Source organism: Manihot esculenta, chromosome 5 (assembly GCF_001659605.2).
Source record: "Manihot esculenta cultivar AM560-2 chromosome 5, M.esculenta_v8, whole genome shotgun sequence".
Lineage (NCBI taxonomy): Eukaryota > Viridiplantae > Streptophyta > Magnoliopsida > Malpighiales > Euphorbiaceae > Manihot > Manihot esculenta.
In genome coordinates, this window is record NC_035165.2 from 22238581 (window position 1) to 22259836 (window position 21256).

General features: G+C 37.4%; 3 protein-coding genes across 8 annotated transcripts; 2 read left to right on the forward strand and 1 right to left on the reverse strand.

The window, feature by feature from the left end:
• The first annotated feature begins 222 nt into the window (after positions 1-222).
• Positions 223-2919, forward strand: LOC110615874 (cyclin-dependent kinase B2-2). Of its 2 annotated transcripts, XM_021758055.2 has the most exons (8): positions 269-786; positions 1408-1549; positions 1635-1696; positions 1799-1910; positions 2006-2099; positions 2205-2274; positions 2365-2503; positions 2612-2919. In XM_021758055.2, the coding sequence occupies exons 1-8, from the start codon at positions 560-562 to the stop codon at positions 2702-2704; spliced, it is 939 nt and encodes a 312-aa protein (XP_021613747.1). In that variant the 5' UTR covers positions 269-559; the 3' UTR covers positions 2705-2919. The 2 variants fall into 2 exon arrangements, with proteins under 2 accessions (XP_021613746.1, XP_021613747.1); XM_021758054.2 differs by having other exon boundaries at positions 223-786; positions 2205-2503.
• A 1090-nt stretch (positions 2920-4009) lies between these two features.
• Positions 4010-16422, forward strand: LOC110614741 (AT-rich interactive domain-containing protein 6). Of its 5 annotated transcripts, XM_043956675.1 has the most exons (15): positions 4017-4147; positions 4320-4425; positions 4807-5206; positions 5293-5426; positions 5501-5540; positions 6810-6862; positions 7166-7211; positions 7642-7734; positions 13572-13706; positions 13805-13856; positions 13940-14006; positions 14802-14868; positions 14984-15034; positions 15582-15674; positions 16145-16422. In XM_043956675.1, exons 3-15 carry the CDS (start codon positions 4808-4810, stop codon positions 16247-16249), a joined length of 1335 nt encoding a protein of 444 aa, XP_043812610.1. In that variant the 5' UTR covers positions 4017-4147; positions 4320-4425; position 4807; the 3' UTR covers positions 16250-16422. The 5 variants fall into 5 exon arrangements, 4 of the variants coding, with proteins under 4 accessions (XP_043812611.1, XP_043812610.1, XP_043812609.1 ...); XM_043956676.1 differs by lacking the exon at positions 4320-4425 and having other exon boundaries at positions 4010-4147; XR_006350702.1 differs by having other exon boundaries at positions 4049-4425; positions 14984-15128; positions 16145-16165.
• A 2467-nt stretch (positions 16423-18889) lies between these two features.
• LOC110614714 (AT-hook motif nuclear-localized protein 27) lies at positions 18890-20947 on the reverse strand. The gene has a single exon (XM_021756352.2). It carries the CDS (start codon positions 20135-20137, stop codon positions 19265-19267), a length of 873 nt encoding a protein of 290 aa, XP_021612044.1. The 5' UTR covers positions 20138-20947; the 3' UTR covers positions 18890-19264.
• Positions 20948-21256: the final 309 nt, after the last annotated feature.

The following is a 21256-nucleotide window of genomic DNA, read 5'->3' on the forward strand; positions in this document are numbered from 1 at the left end:
TGAATTATATGAAGTAAACTACACTCGGTTAGTTCAATATGAAATTAAAAGTGAATGAAACCCATTAAAATATTAAAATTGATCTTGTTAGATCAGAATTAGATTAAATTAATCAACTCAGTTTTATCTAATTTGAGATTAAAACTAAAATTTCTACATTTTTTTTAAACGAAAAAAATTCATTATAAAATAGATCGAACCATAATAAAAACTGATATTATAGTCTAATTTCGTTGCTTAATTTTTAAATGAAACCATCCATTTGCATTCGAAACTATCCTCAAGTTAACCCTGCACGTTTTACTTTTACACTTGAAATAATAATAAAAAGAAGAGGAGCGTTGCTGTGTCAGCGGGTATAAGAGGCTCTCCAGGGGTATATATGGAAATAAGAAAATTCTCAGTTTGAATTTCAAATATGTTTCCGTTGGCCAACGGGCAAGAATTCCCCCAGGTACATTCTGCATCTTTTGCTTCTTATACATTCTAATGCCGCCGTCTTTAAGAGCCATAGAGAAATACTAACTTCCAAAGAGAGAGAGAGAGAGAAAGAGAGAGAATGGAGAGGCCAGTAACAACCGTTTCTGTGATGGAGGCATTTGAGAAACTAGAGAAGGTTGGGGAGGGAACTTACGGAAAGGTGTACAGAGCAAGAGAGAGGGCAACCGGCAAGATCGTTGCCCTCAAGAAGACTCGTCTCCACGAAGATGATGAAGGTGTCCCTCCCACAACTCTCCGCGAGGTCTCCATCTTGCGTATGCTCTCTAGGGATCCTCACGTTGTCAGGTACTGTGTTTCTTGTATATTTTCCCGTATTTTCTCCCCCTTCTAGCAACCTTTATCTTTTCTCATCTTGATTTTTACACTATGAGGTTTCATTAATATTGCGTTGTTCTCTTTTGAGTTTTTGGGACCTGTGTTTCTTGTATCATTTCCAAGGCTTACCTGTTCTGATTTTGGGTGATTAGAGTTTGATTTAAATCACGTTTCGTCATCTAATTCTGCCATTTTATGGTGTCAAGTTTCTTCTTTATGTGGATTTGATATTCTTTTTCTCTTCCTTTTGTTGTGCTTCGAATTTGGCATCCCGTAGAGTCTTTCATCTAATCAATCAGGCAGTTGGTTTGTGAGTATCAACATAACTGGAACCGGTTCATTATCTTTCGCCAAGTGATTAGCGTTCAATTCTATTTTGGGGTACATTATGGCTGGTGATCTCTTTGTTAATTACCTCTGTTACCCTTCGATCGACTTGCTATGTTTGCTTTTATGAGGTTCTCTTTTATGACGAAGAGGGGGTTCTTGCCAAGGCTACTCCCGATTAAGCATTGAGCACTGTTCCTGTTCAATATCTCATTACAAATTCATCAATCCTTAGTAATTGTTCTGTTTTGTTCTTAAACGAAGATTGATGGACGTCAAACAAGGCTTGAACAAAGAAGGGAAGACAGTGCTCTACCTGGTTTTTGAGTACATGGACACTGATCTTAAGAAATATATTCGAAGTTTTCGCCAAACTGGAGAGAATATTCCTCTGAAAATTGTCAAGGTAGATGAGCATCCACTTCTGTAATGTGTTTGAGAAATTTTTTGTATTTGGATCATTTGCTAATTATATGCTTGGCCATATACAGAGCTTGATGTATCAACTGTGCAAGGGAGTTGCTTTCTGTCACGGGCATGGAATCTTACACAGGTTCTTTTTTTGTTTTTAATATGTAATTTATGATATTTTATTGTTCCAACTCGGGTTTTAACCATACTTCTTTCCTGATTTTGGACTCTTTTTTCCTATCAGGGATCTTAAGCCTCACAACCTCTTGATGGACAGAAAGACAATGATGCTTAAGATTGCAGATCTTGGACTAGCTCGAGCATTTACTCTTCCTATCAAAAAGTATACTCACGAGGTAATGAATGCTCTCTATTATTACTTTGTCACGAGGTAATCGATGCTCTCTAGAACTATCAATGTAGAGTTAATTGGGTGTGATTCTTGTTTCAGATATTGACCTTGTGGTACAGAGCACCTGAAGTGCTGTTAGGGGCTACCCATTACTCAACTGCTGTGGACATGTGGTCTGTTGGTTGTATATTCGGTAGGGCCTTCATACTTCATACCTGTTAATTTTGTTTTATTTTCAATCCACCCGATCCACCTGCCCGCTCAAATGCTAAATGGTGTGTTTTTACTGACTTTATAGCTGAATTGGTCACAAAGCAAGCACTTTTCCCCGGGGATTCTGAACTGCAGCAGCTCCTCCATATTTTCAGGTTCTGTATCTGTCATTTTAATGTGGTGGCAAGGCCTTTTTCCTGCTTTCTACTATATCTTCTCTTATTCTTTTCTATACTCGGTTGCAGATTACTAGGTACTCCAAATGAGGAGGTGTGGCCAGGGGTGAGCAAACTGGTCAACTGGCATGAGTATCCCCAGTGGAGTCCCCAGAGTCTTTCAACAGCTGTTCCTAATTTGGAGAAGGATGGGTTGAATCTATTGGCAGTAAGTTGATTTTCTCAATGGCTTGAGCTGATACACAAACTTAAGTGATTCACTAGAAGATTCTTGTTCAAAAGCCTATTATGACCTTGAAATTTAAATGTTATGCAGCAAATGTTGCAGTATGAACCTTCAAAGCGTATCTCAGCAAAGAAAGCTATGGAGCATCCTTACTTTGACGATCTGAACAAGGTTGTTCTCTGAAGAAACACGAATATAGGTTGAATGACAAACGTTGGCAAATCTTTTTCTGACTTTTCAAGACCAGCAATAGAAATTTTCTATTGAAAATCTATTTGCTTCCCTCGAGCATATGCATGCTTCAGTGATGTAATGTCTTGTCACGGTTACTTAACTTCGCAATCTAACATTCAACTCCTCTTGGTTCATTTAAATTATTTTCCGTTATTCCCAAGCAATACTCTCTCTAGTACTCACAACTATTTCAATTTGTTGCACATATGAATCATGTCTTGCAGAAAAAGAATGTCTTTGACTTGCCCTTTTGCTGTTACAATAAATAATCGATGATATGCATCATTCAAATTAGAAACAAAGGGTACCATGAATCAATTACATGAAGGGGCGTCTCAGATCATAATTACTGAACATTCAATCTCATCTGCTTCAAAATGGTTTCTTTTTGCATGTAATTGAATCTTTATATGAATTAATTCTAGTTTGAGGCCAGCAACAGAAAAAAAAAAAAATTCTACTAATACTTCTTTATAACTTCACGCACACGAAGGAAGGATCTGTTGGAATAAAAACCTATTTGGGGAGAGCTCCTTTAACAGTGAAAGATCAAATCTTAACCCTACAGAAGATAGTTTCCATGAGCATGTGCTAGTTCCTCATATAAGAAGGTTAGAGTACAAGCAGGGAACAACCTCGACTTGCAGCAGATGCCAGGTGCTCCTTGGACGGAAGTAGCGGTTCTGTGCAACTCCCCAGTTTAGCTGCAGAGCTTTCTCTTGAAAGACAGGTTTACTTTGGAAGAACAGAATCAGCTACCATTCACAAATCACAAGCACAAATGAAAATCCAAGGAAAACTAATTTATCAGAGATGTCAGAGAAACCATCTAAAATCTCAAACCGTGCATAATTTGAACTGAAAAAAAAAATGCAACATTCTACTCTCAGTTTTCTCTCTCATCATGCACTATATATATTTATGTACAGCTCTTTTTATTTTATTATTAAAAACAGTTTAAAAATAAAAATAATTTAAATTATAAAAAATATACAAGCTAATTAAATTGTATATGTCAAATAGAAAAACTTTTAGATCGATCCATACTGAATCCAAAAAAATATAATGTTTGTCTTATGTGATTTTTTCTTATAAAGAGACTAACTTGTCTGTATTTTAGTGTAAATGTTTACGTTTCCAAATTTATAATAGCTTTAAACGTAACGCAAGTGAGATTGAATTTTATAATTGGCAAAGGACAACTTAGTAATTACATAGAGGATAATAAGGTAAATGACCTAATAATTAATCGTCCAGATGTTCACCCCTGTGGAGTCAAACATCAATTAGAACTCCGAAAGCAGTGAGAGAGGCTGAGTCCGCCGTGGGTTTGCTTCGCCAGTTTTTTTGTCCCTATTATCTAGAATAAGCTCCTCCGGACCGCCACCACAGGTTTTCAACTTTCCTTTCTTTTTTTTCTAAAAAAGATTGGCAATTCAGCCACCTGTATCAATCTGCCATGAACGTTGCTTTCTATGTTTGCTGGATAAGACTTGGTAGATTTCGCAGTTCTTTTCATCTCCCTCCCTGACCTCTTTCCGTTACCTGCATTGTCCAAACCTAGCCCTAATACGACGCCGTTGGACCTCTTCTCTTTCGCTTTCTGAAATCTTTACCACCTCTGAAGACATCTCTCTCTGCAATCTCCCTCCTTTTTTTTTTTTTAACAGGTAACTTTTTTTTCGCCACATTTATATTTCCTAGTAATTTATCAATTTATTATAGTTCGGTAACAAGCTTTTCTTTTCCCCTTCATGTCCCTTGGCAAAAAAATTTCTATCGTTGAAACATGATTGTGCCTTAAAAAATAACTTTTGAATACATTTTCCCCCAAATGAACTGAAAATTAGGGTTTTTTCTCTCTAAAAAATCTAATTCTTCAAGCACAATTTCCCCCCTTTCATCCCTTTTTGGGGATTTTTTTTAAGTTTAATTTTTTATGTTTCTTTATTATTATTATTAAAAACTCCTTTCAATGGCAAAGCTGTCGTCTTCATAAAATATTTTATGAAGCCTATTAATATATTGCTTTAACATGCTTTATACTGTAGAATGGAGGATACTGAAATGCCGAGTCAAGATCAAGATTTGGCGGGTGGCTCTGATGTCAACCTTGTTGATGCCAGTGTTCAGGAGGAAGTATCAACAGACCCACTGGAGCATCAAAAAACCAATGAAAATGGGAAAGTATCTTCTGAGGATAAGATTGACACATTACCGAGTGATGTTCCTATGAGCGAGAATGAAGTTGTACCTGATAACAAAACTACACTTGATGCCAATATCAATGATGAAGTTGGTAATGAAGTACCAGAAAAGATAATGGATGGAGATGCCACCCATGTTCATACCCAGCTAGAAACTGTTACTCCCCCTCCTCATAGAAAGTATTCAACTCCTAGACCAAAGCATGAGAGTGTTAAGACCAAGAGTGTGTGGACTGACGTTGAGGTAATTTAGTGAACTATGTGTTCTAGTGGTTATTAGAAGTGTAATAATTATTCTGAAATATCATATAAATACTGTTTGAATTGCAGATGGGGGAGGCTGACGAATCAGGCACCCCAGAGGAGAGAGCAGCGTTCATGAGAGAGCTGGAAACCTTTTACAGGGACAACGCCCTGGAATTCAAGCCCCCTAAGTTTTATGGAGAGCCATTAAACTGTCTGAAGTAAGTTTCATGTGAAATGGATCTGTGCGAGGTCTTATGTGTGAGCTAACCTCTTTGCTTTTTGTGTGAATTAGGTTATGGAGAGCTGTCATCAGACTGGGTGGCTATGAAGTGGTAGGCCTATTTCCCCTCTCAATTTATGACTACTTTTTATGCTCTGTTGCGACATTTTTGTTAACGTCATCACTCTCATCTGCTATAGGCCTGTACTTGAATGGTTATTGGTGTTTTATATTGCCAATATCGTGGTATCTGGAGATGAACAAGTCACAAGGATGAAAATTGAACTAATGTCAAGATTTGCTATTGCTACTTAAGTCTTCATGTGGTTTGCCGTAGGTTTTGTTTTGTTGCATTTCATAAGCACTTTTTTCATTATTGTAGCCAAAAGCAGCCAAAGGTTGCTCCTAAGGTGTGCTTATATTTTAGAACGTTTTTATTACCACTAGTAAATTTTTAATATTCTTAGCCAAAGCATTGAGTCAAAAGTAGCTGGATTACGGAAATAGTCGGATGTTGTGTACTTGCTCCATATGTGCGCTTTCTTCCTAGATCTATCAAATAACCCACCTCAACAAGGCTGATTTGCCAAATCATATAGTTCAAATTCAGTAGATTCCTTGAAATACCTGTGTCGATATGAATACAGAATTTTGGATGCAAAGTATATAATGATGCAAAAAATTTGGGCATCTTTCGGGGAATCTTTTCCTTCAATGGGGGAGGAGAGAATATATGTGCATATAGAGAGTTCTATTTGGAGAGAGAAATGGCAAAAAGGGAAAGTTTGAGAGGTAGTTAAGAGGTATTTTTGTACTTTTGATGCCATACAGTTAGACTATGTTTGTGCACCTAAAAAATTCTACTCTCCATTCACTTTCAAATTTATTCCTTATGCACTTCTTAATTATCATGTCAATACAGCTTATCACTTGTTTATATATAATTTGGCTGAAGGTTTTGTGCAGTACAGGCCAGATATCTAAGTGGGTGCCACATTGGATGTGAACCCAAGTCGAAGTAAAATTGTTACCAAATAATTACTGTAGATTTGGTACTAAGCATGCTAAGGAATATGCAGCCTTTTTGGATAAGAGAAGAAAGCTACGAGTCCTGAGTTATTGGATTTGAACTGTGACCCACATCTTGAAATTGATATTTGAAACAAAAGAGAGCCTGCAAACCACTAATGTTTTTTATGTTAGTTTATTTTAATCATCAAGAATCTGGAATTGCCTCTGATTAACAGATTTAAGTCGGTAGTTTTTCTGAATATGCTGACATGCTGTGATGAAATTATTGCTTCATATGGTTATGTTGATTTGAAGATATATTTACTACTTGCATATAATGGAACTGCTTTTACTTTTCCCATATCTTTAGGTCACTGCTTCCAAGTTGTGGCGGCAAGTAGGCGAGTCTTTCCATCCCCCCAAGTAAGTAGTAGTACAGATATGTTTAAACAATAGTATAACATAGTTGGAATGGAGTTGTTCAATCATTTTTCAGTTGCATTCTTACGACATTAGCCTTTCAAGCTTCTGACTTCTCAACTCAGCCTACAGACAGCGACACTATATCATAATTTTTATATTCGTTTCTATAATTTGAACTTTGTTGTTTGTAGGCCAGAAATAATTTAGCATGTTGGCATAATTTATGTTGATTTTAGATGATTAGGAGTTTAAAATATGCGTGCTACCCCAACCAATATTCACTTCTCAAGCTCTTTCTTACAGGACCTGCACAACAGTTTCTTGGACATTCAGAATTTTCTATGAGAAGGTAATGTCTTTCAATTGGGAAAATGCTCTGTGTTTGCTTCCAATTGAATTATTGTCAAAGACTGATGTGGGACCATAATGGGTTAAATATCTTAGATGATAATTCCTTCGGTTCTCTTGTTGCATTGAAAATGTTGATTGGGATACTACAACAGAAGCTTCATTCACAAATGAGCTGCATGTACAAAGAGAGAGTAAAATATAGTGAGGATGCATATCTTTCTGTGCTTTGTCTTCAGTGGAACTGAGCTTGGATCCCGCCTATGACATTTAAATGCCATAAGATATGAGATTGATTTTTGTTGCCCTCAAACCTGTATCTCGGATTTATAGCAGTACCATTTACTTATCAGTTATCATTTGCATCAAAAACTTCATTTGTTTGCATATTTTATCGTGTCTTCTATTGCTTATCCTCTCCATTACTGCAGGCACTTTTGGAATATGAAAAACATAAGACGCAAATTGGAGAGCTTCAACTCCCTGGTTCACCCCTTCATCAGCCTTCTGTTGTAGAAAAGGAGGTACAGTTTCATTCCTTCTCATTGTCATTCTTTCGTAGCACTTGAAAAAGCTTTAAATGTGAGGTCATCAAATTCTATTGTTGTGCCTGACTACCTATATGAATAGTATGTGGCATGGGGAAACATTGGAAACTAGAGAACACATAAATGTTCTGTATTTTTCTCTATAAGATACTAATAATAATGATGATGGGATAATCACACACACTGAGAGAAAAAGAGGCTATGACTACTCACATGGGTAAGAGCTTGTCTTGAGTTCATTTGTCTCAAAATTGAAATGTGCTTGAGTTTGAGTTCTTTTAGATCTAATTTATACATGAGCATAGATGGTTTCAGGTTTTAAGTTGGTTGTTTAAACATGTAAAATATGAGTAACACATTTGATAGATCATACAAAGATATAGTAAATATTAGGCATCCATGAGGAAGTTTGCAATTTCTAGAATGGTAAACACCTCCTTTTTTTTTTTTTTTTTTTTTATAGAAGCTACGCTGAGTGAAATTGAAAACCCCATATCCATGAGGTTGTAGGCTTGTGCAAATACAATTCTCATTCTTCTTGTTAGGTCAGTATTAATTTTAATCTTTTGTATGTAGATATTAGTGAATTGAAGTAGCTCGGAATTAAGTTTATTATTAATACTTAATTTCTACATGAAATTTATTTAGTGTCCATCTCTCTCATCCACATTCTTGAGATTCTGTAACGGGAAGCTTGATTAGGTTCCAGATTAAGAAAAAGAAGAAATTATATTGAAAGGAAGAAGAGATTTGAGAGGTCGAAGAAAGAAGAGAGAAAGAAGAATATGGAGAGAGAGAGAGAGAGAGAGAAAGAGAAAAGAATTTTCAGAGGAACAAGTAATTTCTGTAATGAATTCTTGAATGCCTCATGTGATACATTTTTTCTCTTATTTATACAATCTATAACCGTTTTCCCTCCTGTTCTAACTGTTTTCTCTCCAATTTCCACAATAGCTGCTCACACTACTTCCCGCCAACTTGTTTAGTCAACATCCTCTTCAATCACCTTCTTTCCCTCTCTTTCTTCAAATCTTTTCCTCCTATATGTAACAATTCCTCCTCCATTAGAACCTTCTTGCCCCTAAGAAGTTTGAAAATCCGGAGACTGAGATTGAAGGAAACTTTGATCTTCTCATGTGGCATGTTCCTTTGTGAGATTAGTCCATTTGATGAGTCCTTGCAACACAGACTTATCCTCCCTGATTACAGTTCTTGTTTTCAACAAGGATTCAGGTGTTACTATCCAGGTAGAGTCTTCCTCAGTCACAAGTAGTTTCTGGATTGGTGTAATGTTGTCCATGAAATACTGGATTCCTGCTTGTAGGTTACTGTCCCCACCTTTGCTACCACCTTGTAAGGCCCATAATATTTAACATAAAGTTTAAGAGACTTTCGGACTGCTACTGAAGTCTGTCTGTAGATTCTTGTTACACTGTTGCTTCATCTTGTTCTGAGCTTAACTGAGATTTTCCCTTAACAGAGCATTAACATTCTGCCTGGTGGTGAATATATCAGCCACATAACCTATAGAAATATCTGAGAGGGGAAGCATAGGCAATTGAGATGGATTAAATCAATACAATGCTTCGAAAGGTGTCATCTTAATAGCACTATGGTAAGTACTATTATAACAAAACTCAGCCAAGGACAACCATTTACACTAGTTGGTAGGCTTCAAATATGCAAAACACCTTAAATACCCTTCAATATATTGATTAAGCCTCTTCGCCTGCCCATCTGACTGAGGATGATCGGCAGAGTTGTAACACGATTTGACTCCCAAGAGCTTAAAAAACTTTTTCCAAAACAAGCTTGTAAACAATTTGTCTCGATCAGAGACTATTGTTAAAGGAGCCCTATGCAATTTAAAAATCGAGTCCATGAAAAGTTTAGCAACAGTTGTAGCTGAAAAGGGGTGAGATAGTGTCAAAAAGTGACTGTGTTTTGTAAATCTACAAATGACTGCCAATATAGTGTCTTTACCAGCAGACTTTGGAAGTTGTTCAATAAAGTCCATGGAAATGTGCTTCCAAGCCTGGTCCGGATTAGGGAGGGTTGCAATAATCCTGATAAACCACAAGTTTCTCTCTTACACCTTGCACACACTTCACATTTTTGGACCTAGCTCATGACATCACTTAACATCCCTGGTCGAGTTAGTTATGGTATAGCTGCAATAAATTTGCCCGAGGGCAGTACACTTGCCCACATACATCTCTGCCTTGTATAATAGTACCTCACTTTTTATAAAATATCCTGAGTGAACATTGCACACACTTCACATTTTTGGACCTAGCTCATGACATCACTTAACATCTCTGGCCGAGTTAGTTATGGTATAACTGCAATAAATTTGCCCTAAGAGCAGTACACTTGCCCACATACATCTTGTCCTTGAATAACAGTACCTCATTTTTTATAAAATATCCTAAGTGAACATCAGAACTAATAGCTATCTGAGTGAATAGTTCAGTAGCCTTAGAGTCGCCCTCATAACTAGCAGCCAAAACTTCCATCCAAACAGGTTTGCTCACATATACAACAGCTACAGAGGCTTGCATACCAGGTCTTCTAGATGGGGCATCTGCCGCTTTGTTTTCTACCCTTTTTCTGTAGAGAATCTTATAGTCCAAGCCTAACAATTTGGCAATCCCTTTCTGCTGTAAGTTTGTGTGTAATTGTAACCTTTGCTCTAGCAAGTATTTTATACTCTCATGATCAATTTTGATGATGAAAGTACCTTGCTCAAGGTAATGTCTCCATTTAGAGACAGCAAAGGTAATAGTCAAGAGCTCCTTCTCATAAACAGATAAAGCTTGGTTGTGAGGCCCAAAAGCTTTAGAAATATATGCAATGGGGTGTCCATCTTGTTGCAATACAGCTCCCATGCCTTGACTGCATCAGTCTCCACAGTGAAAGGCTTCTTAAAATTAGGTAAAGCCAATACAGGAGCTTGTGACATTATTGTCCTCAACTTCTCAAAAGCCTTTTGTGCTGCATCACCCCAATGAAAGGCATCCTTTTTAAGCAAATCCGTTAATGACTTGCTAATTAAACCATAATGATACACAAATTTCCGGTAATAACCACATAAACCCAAAAAACTTCTTAGCTCTTTAACTGAAGGAGTAGGCCACTCTACCATGGCTTGGACTTCCTTTGGATCAGTTGCTACCCCCTTACCAGAGATTATGTGACCAAGATATTCCACTTTCAAAATCCCAAAATAACACCTTGACATTTTTAACAAATAAGTGCTGCTGTTGCAAGACTTGAAACACAGCTTCTAAGTGTTGTAAATGAGCCTCCATGTTAGGACTATAAACCAATATATCATCAAAGAAAATAAGAACAAACTGTCTGAGAAAGGGCTGGAATGTATGGTTTATGAGGGCTTGGAAGGTTGCTGGGGTATTTGTCAGTTAAAAGGGCATTACGGTAAATTCATAATGCCCATGATGGGTCCTAAATGCAGTCTTATTTATGTTTGGTGGGTCCATTCTGATATGATGGTACCCAGCCCTGAGATCAAGTTTAGAAAAAATTGTAGCACCATGGAGCTCATCAAGTAAATCATCAATCACTAATTTATCCTTAATGGTCTGGTCATTCAACTTTTTATAATCAACACAAAACCTCAAACTACCATCTTTTTTCTTAACAAGTAGCACAAGAGAGGAGTATGGGCTGGTACTTGGCTGAATTACTTTATTGGACAACATCTCAATTACAAGCTTCTCAATTTCAGCTTTTTGAAAATGGGGATATTTGTAATTGTAAGGTCTTATATTAATTGGTTTGGTCGAGGTCGGTAATGGAATGGAATGATTGTGGGTTCTGGGGGGGGGGGCAGTGGTATAAGTTCCTCAAAGATACAGCTATACTTGGACAACAGAAGCTGAATATCATTGGGAGGAGTGTGTGTGATGTCTGTTTGGAATAGCTGAGATGACCCTTCTTTCCCTTCCTCCATATTAATACAGAAAAGAAGTGTTTGGAAATTACCACCCTGTTTCTGCATAAGTTGTTGGAATTTATCACAAGCTTGCAAGCTTGGTTTAACACCGTCACTTGCAAGGTTAATACTCTACCATCCTTACTGAATATAGCCTTGGAGAACTCAAAATCAAACATCAGAGGTTAAAATCCTTCATCCAATCTACTCCCAGTATCATGTGGAAGGTTCCTAACTCCAACACCCTCAAATCAAATGAAAATTCATGCTATTGTCCTCCCCAACTATCTCCTTTGTCCCTCCATTCTCCTCCCCATCATCATTCCAAACTTCACTCCCCTGTATTGCCATCAAATTCTTAGGCTTACAATGATGCCCAGGAAAATATTTATCCTCACATTTAAAATAGGTTTGGGTGGTCTAGAGATAGGGTTAACAAACTCTGATTGTGTTTTGGGATTATTTTGGATTTGGTCTTTTGGGCTGTTTGAGAAGGTTTGGTATCTGCAATTTTGAAAGAAAGAGCAGGGCTGGAGTATGAAGAAGGTTTTGAGAAATATGAGGTAGTATTAGGACAAGTGGAATTTCTGTATGCATTAGTACTTGGGATTTGAAACCAACTGCTCTTGGGATCTTGCTTTTTCAAAGGCATGAGAAAGGGTTGTGGGTCTAATCATTCTTAACATAGGTTTGATCTCATCCTTCAGCCCTCCTATGAACACATGTAAGAAATATGCTTCCTCGAGATGGGGCAGAGCCCTTTCTATATGCACCCTTAGTTCTTCAAATTTATCTTGGTACTCTTCTACCGACTCATCTTGTCTTATTCTCATAAACTCCACTATGTCCTGTAACCCCTGAACCCTAAATCTGTCACATAGTCCCTTCTCAAAATCTTTCCAACTATGCCCTACATCATCCCTGAACCAATTTTGGTACCAGGTTTCAGCCCTATCCATAAAAAACAGCCTAGCAATTCCCACCCTTTGATCTCGAGGCACTTTAAACGCCTCAAAATTTGTCTCACACTTCCTCAACCAACTTCTAGGTTCTTTCCCTTCAAAAGCAATTAATTCTATCTTAGGCAAGACAGATTCAAGATTGGAAACATTACTTGCCAAGGGCAATTTCTTAGGACCGGGCAGAATTCCTTTATTGGCATTTACTCTACCCTCTGTTCTACTGGTGCCAACACCAGTGGAGCCTCTATTATTCCTTTCTGCCGGAACGCAAGCCATAAGAGCTCTAAGTTCATCCAATACCATGTCCGTCTTATTGGAGGATTTCAGAATTTCCCCCTTTACTGCTTGTAACACTTTTTCTAGTTTTGCGATGCCCTACTCTGCATTCGTTTGCACCAAACGCAGCTGTTCCTCCAGTTCATTAACCCTAACCATATCTTGGCTAACTATCATCGATCTGGTCATTGATTGCGACACTCGATCCACAGGATTTCACGCAATTCCCTCGCGGAATTTGGCTCTGATACCAAATTGTAACGGGAAGCTTGATTAGGTTCGAGATTAAGAAAAAGAAGAAATTAAATTGAAAGGAAGAAGAGATTTGAGAGGCAGAAGAGAGGAGAGAGAAAGAAGAATATGGAGAGAGAGAGAGATAGAGAGAAGAATTTTTAGAGGACTAGATAATTTCTGTATTGAATTCTTGAATACCTCATGTGATACATTTTCTCTCTTATTTATACAATCTATAACTGTTTTCCCTCTTGTCTTAACTGTTTTCTCTCCAATTTCCACAATATCTGCTCACACTACTTCCCGTCAACTTGTTTAGTCAACATCCCCTCCAATCACCTTCTTTCCCTCTCTTTTTTTAAATCTTTTCCTCCTATATGTAACAGATTCATTTGCAGGTAAGTGGCTACCAAGCACCAGGATCTGGAAGGGCAAGAAGGGATGCAGCAGCTCGTGCTATGCAGGGTTGGCATGCCCAACGCCTTCTTGGATATGGCGAGGTTAGCGAGCCAATCATTAAGGTTTGTTCCAACTTCAAACCTGATAATCATGTCTTCTTGTGAGAATAAATGTGACATTCAATGAGGTATAACAATGCTGTGTATCTTTTCTTATGCAGGACAAGAACCTGAATTCTGCACCAAGGCGTGAAAAACCCCTAAAAAGCATTGGTACTCGTACGACTTAAAGTCTTTTCAGCCAGCTTATAGTTGATGTTAAGTTACTCTCATTCTAATTATGGTTGCTGAGTCAGGTATGCATAAACAGAAGACTAATCTGGAGCATTCCGAAAAAATTGGAAATATTGAAACAGATAAAGAGTTAAGATCTCTGATCATTCCCCTCTAGATTTATTATCGCCTCCTTGATATCCTCCTTGTATCTTTAGCACATTCTTTCCAATTTTGCTCTAAACTTCATTTAAATTCAATGGTGAGGACAAATATTTATGGTTCTTTTCATGAATGATTCTGTCAATCCACATGTAGTTATCTTTAGCACATTGACAATTTAGCGTTATGTTTTTCAACAAATAAGAACTGTAAGGAAGTGTGATAGATTAGTGGTGGAAGGACTGAGGAGAAAGAGGGAGGCACAAAATGACATGTAGGGGAGTAGCATAAAATTTTTTTACAATTTTTGGATATTAATATGGGATTGGTTTCAAACAGAACTGAATGGCTAATAAGGAAACCACAACTAGTTTGGAGTTGTTAACATTGTGTATGTAAATTTAATTATCTATGCCTTTATGTTCATGTTAGGTTTTATTTATTTATTTATTTTTAATAAAGGAATATGTCCTTGCAATCAAGGTTGGGTTTTGTAAACCTCTATAAAGAGTGAACATCAGTGCAAAACACACACAATTTTACCTCCTGCCCAGGGCATAAAGGATAAAGCACTTGAGGCAATTGTTAATTAAACCACTTCTAAAAATGTTAAATCACCTATCATGACTCAAGCAACTTAACTGCTTTCCCTTGCCTGTATGTGGCAATGCGTGCTGAGCATTGAGGAACCGAACTATCCACAAAAGAAAGCAAAGCAAAAACTAGACATGCTACTGGATTTTCTTTTGTGTTAAATATTTGTTTGTTTATTGTCCCTGGTAGACTGGAAATGGAAATTGTTGATGTTGGACCCCCTGCTGATTGGGTGAAGATTAATGTGCGGGAATCCGTAAGTTTCATCTAAGTTAACTATACCTCTGATCCTTATTTACTGTGTCGTGGAATTTGGATCAGTCATCATCTTTCTACCAGAGTACTGACATGTCCACTGTTCCCGTGCACAGAAAGATTGCTTTGAGGTGTATGCTTTAGTCCCTGGTCTTCTGCGAGAGGAGGTGAGCACTGCTCTTAAAAATTTTCCCTCTTTCAGATGTGTTCTTTTGCCATATTGAAGTGAAGGCACCCATTTCCTTGCCTTGCGTTTTTTAGGTATTTTAAATTGATTTGATTATCATTCTCATATTGTATTCCATAATGTTGTATGGACACATGAACACGAACACATTGGTTGATCTAAACAGAGAATGCATGTTTTCCTGTAATTTTTTGCATGCAGATATTTGCTAGGTATAATTTATGTGTGCATGTAAGTATATGATTGCAAATACAAATATCAATTGAAGTTTGAGGTGGTATGAATAATGGATAGCATTTATTGGGATTTCATAAAAAAATAAATTATATATATAAATAAATAAACAGAGAATTAGCTTTCAAGCTCATTCTTGCCTGAACCTTGAAGCCAAATTGGAGCTTGTAGTTACACTGATGTGATTTTTTGTTTTTTATTTGAAGTTTGAACTTTCTCTTGTTTTCTTGTTATTAGTAACTTACCAAGTCTATTGTTGTATTATAGTTATCCCTTACTTCTGGTGAATTCAGGTGCGAGTTCAATCAGATCCTGCTGGACGCCTGGTTATAACAGGTCAACCTGAGCAGCTTGACAATCCTTGGGGTATAACACCATTCAAGAAGGTATTTCTTTGATTTCCCAGATATAAAAGGTGAAGTTCTTTTTTTCTTTTTTTTTTTTTTTGGGGGGGGGGGGGGGGGGTGGGTTGGGGGGCAAGAGAGAGAGAGAGTTGCAGGGGAGTGAGAACCTAATTTATTCTTTTAACTCTTATCAAGAGTACTCCTTACATTCTATGGGCTTCTTCATGGCTGCTAATTCTGAGGGAAGGATTGTGCAGAACCACGAGCATGACATTTGTCAGTTAACGACGATAATTTCTTCCCAATTCCCTGTTGTTGAATTTACATTTATTTTTGCCACATACTGTTAGAGGGCTTTAATCATAATCAACAAATAATGTGCTATGGGGCTATGTTATCTTGTTATAATGTCATCTAAGCTTTTGTAATTACTTTTGGCCTTAAACCTGTTTAACTTGATTGTGAGCCCTGCAAAAACCTTTTGAAATACCTTGGTTGGATGTGGTGATCAGGTCATAAGCTTACCTACAAGAATAGATCCACTTCAGACGTCTGCTGTTGTTAGCCTCCATGGTCGGCTCTATGTTCGTGTTCCTTTCGAGCGAGGATCAGCTTGAGATGAACAGTTTCATGGGTAAACAATTTGCATCTTTGGGGAAGACGGCATGAAGCTCGAAGTTCCAATGGGAGCACTGTCTAGACATTTGTTTTCTTTTTAAAATAGTTCAAACCACCAGACTTTGTTGAAGCAATTCATCTTATGTGCAATTTACAAATTAGTTTCAGAAAATCTGTTAATTGTTAAAATTGCAGCATGTGTCATATTATGAGGAAGTCATCGTATGGATTTTGCTTGGTCTGTGAGGCGGAAAGACTTCTGGTTAGTTCATGGCTCATTGGTAAACACGCTAAGCTGCTGGCAAGAAATGGTCAAGTAGCATACTTCTTGAGTCATGGTAGGCTCTTTTGCCGTCTTTGGTGATTTAACCACTTACTAATACCTGATCTAGTTATTTTGCATACAGTATTCTTTTGGTTTAGCTGAGACTGATCTAATATATATGGGAAAGGTGATATATCAGTGCGATGCCAGGCTAGTTAGCCCAAGCTTAGATCACTGGGCTTATGATGCCAACTGTTGGATGTCATATTTCTGTGGGACTCAAAAGAGTGCCTTGCATATGATGCTTGAGAGCGCTGAAGCTATGGGGTGTGAGAGTATGGAGTTGCACGACCCATCACCCCACTTCTGAGATTAACGACTGTAAAAATGTTTTCTATGATCAATGTTTGATTTGGAAATGGAAAGACAAAAAGGCTGAGTTTGATGACGATCAACTTGGAGCTGAGTTGGGATGATTAGCTTGCCAATTCTAGTTCATGTAATGCTCATTTTTAGTCAGCATTTGCACATTATTAACTGATTTTTTTTAATGAAAAAAAATGAAATTTTGTTAGTTCTGCATGGCTGGATTCGTGCTCCCTTGTCCATTTTAAGATATAGAGCGGATGTGGGACATTGTTCCATGGTCGATGGTTTTGCTCTTCTTTTCTTTCGAGTCACTTGCGGGATAAATTGACTGGGTGCTAAGTCTAATTAGCAGACAATAAAATAAGAAGGAAAATCATGAAGCAATCCCAATTCAAATTTATGGTAACCCACCATCTCATTACAGCCCATTAGTGATTGCAGATAAATTATAGTCCTAGCTAGTGCGCCTCACAAACTAAAGCCAAAACAGACAAAGGTGGCTCTGCTTCTGCCCTAAAATATAAAAGAGGTTAGCCACTAGCCAGAACCCATAAATTCTCATGTAAAGGAGAATGGATTACAGCAGTATCAACGGGGAGAGAAAGCTTCAAAGAAAAGGCTTCAGGCTGAGAACAAGCTGGCTCTCAGTTCGATGGAGTGGCCTGAGATTTTTATTCTTCAGAAGATGCTTCTGCAAGTGGAAGTTTTCAGGGCGGAGCAGGCAGGCCATAGAATTGCTCAAGAAATGTAGTGCTAAGAGAACCAGAAGCAATGGCAATCTTGAAGCAGTTCCATCAACTTACGTTTCTTCCTCCACTTCATTTTATTCAGATGCCATCGATGATTGCTTGGAATTTATCAAAATGTGTGCTATTTCTGCCCCATGCAATTGATCAATGATAAGAAATCTCGTAGCCCCTAGTTTTTTCTTTTTCCTTTTCTGTTTAATTATTATATTCTTTTCCACTTGCACATTTCCTTTGTTGGAGCAGAGATCACGACAGCAGTTGCAGCCATGGATTTGATTATGTTAGTTTCTTTTCCTTTTTATTTCTCTATAAATTTGTCTGGAAATAGCTGTGGATTTGACATTATTTGATTATATTATATTATATTATATTATATTATATTATATTATATTTTATGTGGAAGTAGTTCTTAAAAGGTGAGTATAGATATTTTCAAAAAATAAAATAAAATTTAGAACTCAAAATGTTATAAAACATGGTTTATTTAACATTCTTAAAAAGGTTAAAAACCCTTTATTTTCTCTACTATCATAAAAGATTGAATTTTAAAATGGAATTACACTTTTATTATTATAAATTTTTAGGTTAACTTTGAAATATGTGGCTGTTTGGTTTTGCTTTATTTATTTGTTTATTTAGTGGTAACTCATATTATCAGTTACTTCTTTTATTTACATAGGGAATATAGAAAAGTAAATAGTTATTCTAATATACTCATCTTTATGGTAAAAAGAGGATAATGTCATATCTCTTTGTGTAGTTTATAATTATTACTCCTTTTAACATTAAAAAAAAAAGATAAACTAATTAAAAATATTTTTAATAGGATAGAAACCTACGCAATTCATCAAAAGTTTAATTAGCTAGAAAATCCATCTTTTCATTTCCCTTTCTCAAGTTTCAAAATATGCATCCTCATAGTTTTGAAAGAAATTTTTTTTCTCTTATTTACAAAGTAGATTTTCTTGCATATATATTTTAAATATTTTAGTTAAGACTCAATCTCAAGAACTCATAGTTTGCATATTTATAACTGACAAGAGAAGTTTCTTTGAATAGTTTCTACAGCTGTAACGCTGAGTCAGAAAATGAACTGTAAGTTGGCAGCAGACAACGTCCAGGCAGAGGGAGAGAACTAGGGTTTCTTTTTCTTTTCTTCTTCACAACTCTTGCTTTTCTCTTAGATGAGTAAACACAAACACACATGCCATCACTGGTGTTAGTATTGTTTAATTAAAAATTAACAAAGCCCCATCTATCAAATACTATAAATTCATATTGTATTCAAATCAAAACAAAAGCATATGATATAAACCCTAGCTACCAGGCAGAGACCTCAAATTACAACTACTCATTATTAAACTAGCAAAATATATTAGAAAGGAAAACAAAAAGGGTTTTTTATACATGAAATTCAACAACACTAACCTCTTTCACAGACACCCTTCTGCAAATTCCTTTTCAAGCTACCACCATCCTCCATCAATGTAGATCTTCAGTTTTCAGACCTTTCTTTTTTCCTCGTGTCAATCAATAATTAATCAGAAGCCATCTTACACATGTACTTTTTTTTTTCTAATACAAAATCATATATATGTAGAAAAAGCTGGAATTTCATAGTAATTTTCTATTTAAAATGGTGGTCTTGCACCACTCCCACCACCCCATCCGAACAAATCACCTGAAAACGGATAGTTCCCCACATTTCCCCCCATGTTAAAAAAAGCACCTCCGTTGCCGCTCCCACTACCGCTGCCTCCTCCTACACCATCACCCAGCTGCCCACCACCACCTCCTGTCACACCTGAAGACTGTGACGCTGTGGACTGAACTTGAACGTTCCCTTCCTCCTCATCCAAAGGCAATCGCTCAAACACAGCGTTTGCAAATGACGCAGCCATTAGAACAACCGGCCCAGAAGCCACCAAAGGTCCTACAACACTTCCTCCAACAACCTGTCCCTGTCCACCAGACAAGAATATAGACAACCCCCCTGCCCCAGGCGGTGCTGGTGGAGGAAGCACAGTTCCGGAGAGCGAAAGAATCTCGAACCTACCGTGCAAAGTCACTACACTACCCGCAGGAGATGCTGGTTGCTTCAGTGTAACGTTGGCAACTGTCCCGTTGCCACTGAGTACACAGACTCCTCTTCCTCTCTTCCTCGCATAATTGGATACGCTCTCCATGATGTCGCTGCCAGTGGAAACCTCCAGCACGTGGGATCGGAGGGCATTCGGGCTGTCCCGCGTTACAATAATCGGGGGCTTGGGTTTGTTCTTGGAGCCAGGAGGGCGGCCTCTAGGGCGGCGATTGCTTCCAGAGCTGGTGGCGGCGGCGTCGGTGTCGACAGCCCTGTGGTCTTTGGCTTGAGGTGAGGTGTTGTCTTTAGAATCTGGGGATGGTTGGTCTGAAATTGAAGGTCTTTGAAGATGCAGCTCGGGTCTGAGGAGTTGGTGAATATAGCGAGAACCTGCACCTGTTGCTGTTGGCTCATACCCCGCCATCGCCACATCTACTCTCTCCCACCACTTATTTGCCAGCTTTCTCTTCTCCTCACCCGATCTGATTCTCGTTTAATTTTATGCGGTGAACAACAAATTAGCTTGTTTTCTAACAGTAGAGAAACCAACAAGATCGATCCACCGAAGAATTCAATAAAATCTTCCTAATTAATAGCTCAGACTAGTTGAGCTTTCAAGAAATAAAGTTGGATAATTTTTCTTTTTAATCTCAAGTGAAAGAGAGGATCCAAGAGAAATAATGCTCCTGTACATGGAAATTGTGAAGAAACTTCTCAATTCACACATACCCACAAAAACACAAGACCTGAAATAGAGCTGACAAAGCTATAATTCATCAACAACCACTTCCCCATGTGGTAAACCCATGAAACAAACCTTGGAAGAGTTATTAAAGCTGAAGCTTACAATTCTTGTCTTGTTTAGAGTTCTTGTGAACAAGTAAAATATCACCAGATCTTTCAAAGGGAAAGTAACAGATCAGAGTGAGGATACAGATATGCACTTAAAGCAACCAGAAAATAATATATATATATATAAATATAAAAAACAATACTTAAAAGATGAAGAGAGAAGAAAGACTTATCGGTGAAAATTGAGGGATAGTTGAGCTGTGAAGCGAAAAAAGAAAAGAAAAGAGAAGCAAAAAGGAAATTGAGAATAGTTGAGTATAATGAAAATGGAGGAGTTTGGACAGGCAGAAGCAGAAAGAGGATTGAATGGGGAAGAGAGAGACATGATAATAAGAGAGTGTTTGAGGAGAAAATAGTGGAAAGGCGTGCGGTAAAAGCAGAATCAAAGCCAAGCAATTACCAAGACGACCAAGGCCTTGGCCACTTTCACATTTGCTAACCTCACCATCGTATTCTTTTCTTTTTTTTTTTTTTTTTGAAAAAAATTATATTATTAAATTGTAATAAATATAAGTTATATAATGTATAGACATGTCAAACTCATGCTCATACTGTCCAAAGCTTTAATTACCCAACCAAATAAAATAATTATTCATTTAAGATAATGAGGTTAATTTTATTATTTGCCATGATTTTATTAACCTTAGATTCAATTGGGATTAAATAAAATTCTGGGTTGGGATAAAATAGA